This window comes from Arachis ipaensis, chromosome B02 (genome assembly GCF_000816755.2).
Source record: "Arachis ipaensis cultivar K30076 chromosome B02, Araip1.1, whole genome shotgun sequence".
In the NCBI taxonomy this organism is placed as follows: domain Eukaryota; kingdom Viridiplantae; phylum Streptophyta; class Magnoliopsida; order Fabales; family Fabaceae; genus Arachis; species Arachis ipaensis.
In genome coordinates, this window is record NC_029786.2 from 107309409 (window position 1) to 107313495 (window position 4087).

General features: G+C 36.6%; 1 protein-coding gene across 1 annotated transcript; it reads right to left on the reverse strand.

Moving 5' to 3' along the window:
• LOC107628050 lies at nucleotides 1052-2697 on the reverse strand. The gene is made up of 3 exons (XM_016330855.1): nucleotides 2137-2697; nucleotides 1255-1355; nucleotides 1052-1109 (listed from the first exon to the last, which is right to left on the reverse strand). The coding sequence occupies exons 1-3, from the start codon at nucleotides 2695-2697 to the stop codon at nucleotides 1052-1054; spliced, it is 720 nt and encodes a 239-aa protein (XP_016186341.1).

The window sequence follows — 4087 nt, forward strand, 5'->3', positions numbered from 1 at the left end:
GATAAATATAAACACCAAAAATAATTTTAAGTTTGTCAAAACAAAATTTTGAATAATTAAAATTATTTGTCAATTTAGACAACTAATTATTATCATCAACAATAGATAGATGTAATGATAAAGGTAAATATTCTATTCAATCTCTAATCTTTTTTTTTCGTAAGACATAGTACCTTAATAATTTTTAAATTTCAATCAAATCCTCACTCATTAAAAAAAGTAGACAAATCGATTCTACTACCGAATGGCAAACGATTATTTATTGACATGTTCAGTGACAATAGCAGATGTCAACTCTAAATAATTATAAAGACTAAATCTTCTTTCGATTCGTAGCTATCCCAACGATTCAACCACCATCTTCTTTTTTCCCGTTCCCTTCTTTCCTTATTTCATTACCTAATTTGGAATGATTTGGGATTTTTTTATTTTTTTCGATTTGGAAACTTCAATTGTTAGGGTTTCTTTTACACTAATTTCGTTTATGTTGCTTTTTAAGGTTTAATTGGTTTGGTTACTAAGTCAAACTTAAATAAACTGAGTTAATATGTGCAGCCATTGATGATAGATCTAAAAAAGAGAAAAAAAAGAGGAGAAAGAAGAGGAAAAGAACAAAAATAAAAAAGAAAGAAGTTTTTAATCCCTACAACTATTTAGAATTTATACTTGATGTTGTTACTTGATATGTTAGTAGGTAATCGTTTATCATTCGATAACAAAAGTCGATTTGTCTTTTTGTTTTTTTTTTTTAAACAAAGAAAACTCAACAGGGAGTGGAGCAGCAAAGAAAAATATAAAATAAAACACAGAAGGATGAATCCCGGTCATCTTCAGCAGAGCCATCAACAATCAAAATGATCAATACCGGACCACTCATTGTAGCTCAAAAACATCCTTCCTTGTATGTCCTCAACACCTGCTTCTCTTTTGTTGAAGATTCTGTCATTTCTCTCCATCTAGATATTCCAAATCACTACAAAGAAACCAACCAACAACAACCGCTCCTCCTTCTTTCTCTTATGTATGCCAATCCAACTCTCAAACAGTCCTTTCATGGTTCCTGCGACCGCCCACGGTCTATCAAAATGTCTAAGTCAAGCGCACCATACCTACCACGTAAACTCACATAAAAGAAACAAATGATGCACATATTTCGTTTCCTTTTTACACAGGGCACATAAAGTATCATTCTGATGAAGCACGCCTAGTCTGCTCAACCGTTTTTTAGTATTTACCCTGTCAATCAAAACGAACCAGCCAAAAAGCTCAATTCTCGAAGGTACCAATCCTCCCCAAATTGAGCTACTGAAACCGTAGCTCGTAATCTCTTTTGAGAGAGTCTCCGATTGCAACACCTGCATAAAAGAGTTAATAGAAAAAATACCTTTATTATCAAATTTTCACACAATATTATCCTCTCTACCAGTTAATAGTTTTACTGGCCTTAACCTCTCATGAAGTTGATGAACCAATTCCAACTCCCATTGGAACAACTCTCTCCTCTAATGAAAATTTCAAATTCACTCTATCCCATCCTAGAACCCACAGTCCCCTATCACTAATCCTTGTTGGTTTGAAATAGAGAAGAGCCTTGGAAAACTTACTTTCAGATGGATTTGGATCCTCTAAAGTTTGAATTTCACTTTAGAGAGTAAAGTGTGATCTCTCACCATTGATTTTATAAGTGAGACCAAGAATAAATATGAAAGAGAAACTATTCAAGGGTAGAAGATCACACTTTACTCTCTAAAATAAAATTCAAATTTTAGAGGATCCAAATCCCTTTTAGAGGACCATCTTGCACCCAATTATCTTCCCAAAACTGCGTCCGTCTTCCATTCCCTACTTCCATCGCTAGGCCACTAATAAGTTTTTCTTTCACCTGTTGTTCTACTATATTCAATTAACAGGTGTTTTTCCATGGACCCCCTTCACTGGAAGAGTCTGACTAGAGAGCATAACATTAGGGATCATATTATTACACGAACACACAACCTTCTTCCACAACGGGCAATCCTCCTTTGAGAAACGCCACCACCATTTGAACAACAGTGCTGTGTTCCTTATTACTGCATCTCCGATCCCTAATCCTCCAGCCTTTTTTAGAGTTTGGACCACACTTCACTAGGGGCATACCATAGTTACCATCCTCCTTACACCACAAAAACTTCTCTGAAGTGCAATCAGCTTGTTAGCAACCGCCTTCGGCATCTTGTATAAACTAAGGTAATAAATCGGTAAGCTATTCAAGACCAATTTGATGAGCACTAGCTTATCTGCTTTATTTAAAACCTTTACTTTCCACAAGCTGAGCTTCTCTTCTACCTTGTCAATGATCGGCTTCCAAGTCTTCACCAACCGTGGATTCGCTCCAAAAGAGATACCGAGGTATCTAATAGGTAGCGCCGCTTGCTTACACCCTAGAAGGCCACACACATGCTCCACCCACTCCTGCTCACAATTAACTGGGATCAAATTCGACATATCAAAATTGATGCTCAGCCCAGACATCAACTCAAAGCAACGCAGCAGCCTCTTATAATTCGCAATTGTTTCTGTCTCCGGATGGCAAAACAAGATAGTATCATATACGAACTGGAGATGAGACAATTCAATATGATCCCTCCCGACAAGCAACGAAGCAATGCGCCCATTCCTTACAGCTTCCCCCAACATTCTATGCAATACATCAACCATGAGCACAAACAGCAGAGGAGAGAGTGGATCTCCTTATCTTAATCCCCTTTCCATTTTAAACGCTTTGGAAGGTGAACCATTCATGAGGACAGACATAGAGGCTGTACTGACACACTATTTCACCCAATTCCTCCACCTTTGACCGAAACCCATCTTCTGAAGCACAATATCCACAAAACTCCATCTAACTCTATCGTAGGCTTTCTAAAAGTCGAGCTTTATGATTGCTGTATTCTTTATCCTCGTCTTGAGCCATTGAACCGTCTCACAAGCAATGAGGGCGCTGTCATGTATCTTCCTACCCTTAACAAAAGCACTATGTGTCTCTCCTACCAAATCCGGCATTACTGTTCTCATTCTCCGCACTAATACCTTGGAGATCACTTTATACACGCATCCCACCATACTAATCGGTCAGAAGTCCTTAATATCTTTAGCACCCACAAACTTCGGAGCTAGCGTCACCCACGTGACATTTGCATCGGTTGGTAACTTAGCACTTTGGAAGAAATCCATCACAGCTGCAGTGAACTCCTGACAAATATCCTCTCAGCATCGTTTGATGAAGTTCAGATTGTACCCATCACTATCCGGGGCTTTAGAGGATTCACAGTCCCAAACTGCCTCCCTAATTTCCTCCACAGACGGCATCACTTCCAAAGCTACAGCCTCTGCTCCATCAATCTATCTCACCAACCCATCCCGAAAGCCAATCCTCGAAACAAATTTCTGTCGATACAAGTCCTTATAAAACCCTCTAATTGCAACCTTTTTTTTGGTTTGATTCCACACTAACCGTCCATGAATCATCAGAGCATCAATCCTGTTATTCCGTCTTCTAGCCGAGACAATGTTATGAAAGTATCTAGTATTTTGATTTTTAATAGATGAAGGCTTTATTGAGATTTAAAACTATTTAAAGTGTATTATATTTATGAAAAAAAATCAATGACCAAAAAAAATATTACCCTAATAATAATGATAATAGTTGTTAAAGTAAAGGTCACTAGCTATCACACCTAATAGCGATGAACTTAATTATTGAAATGAATAACTTTTTTTACTAGTTAAGATAACATAATCCTTAAATAAAAAAAAATGTTTACTTAAATGGCACGGTATAAAATCTTGAAGATGGCACAAACTTTATCTATTCCAAGAAGCATGCTCAAAATAATTAAAAGGAAATTTGTTTAGGGAGCTCAAGGTGTCAGACTCTGCATCTGGATAAGCTGAGGCTAGTGACTTGGTACCAACCTGTGACGCATACATACTTTTCTTTATATATTTATTTATTTATTTTTTTGTTTTTTCTACTGAGAAGAAATATATATATTGTTTTTGTTAAATTATTAGATGGATAAGATATGAATTATGAATTTAAATTTTT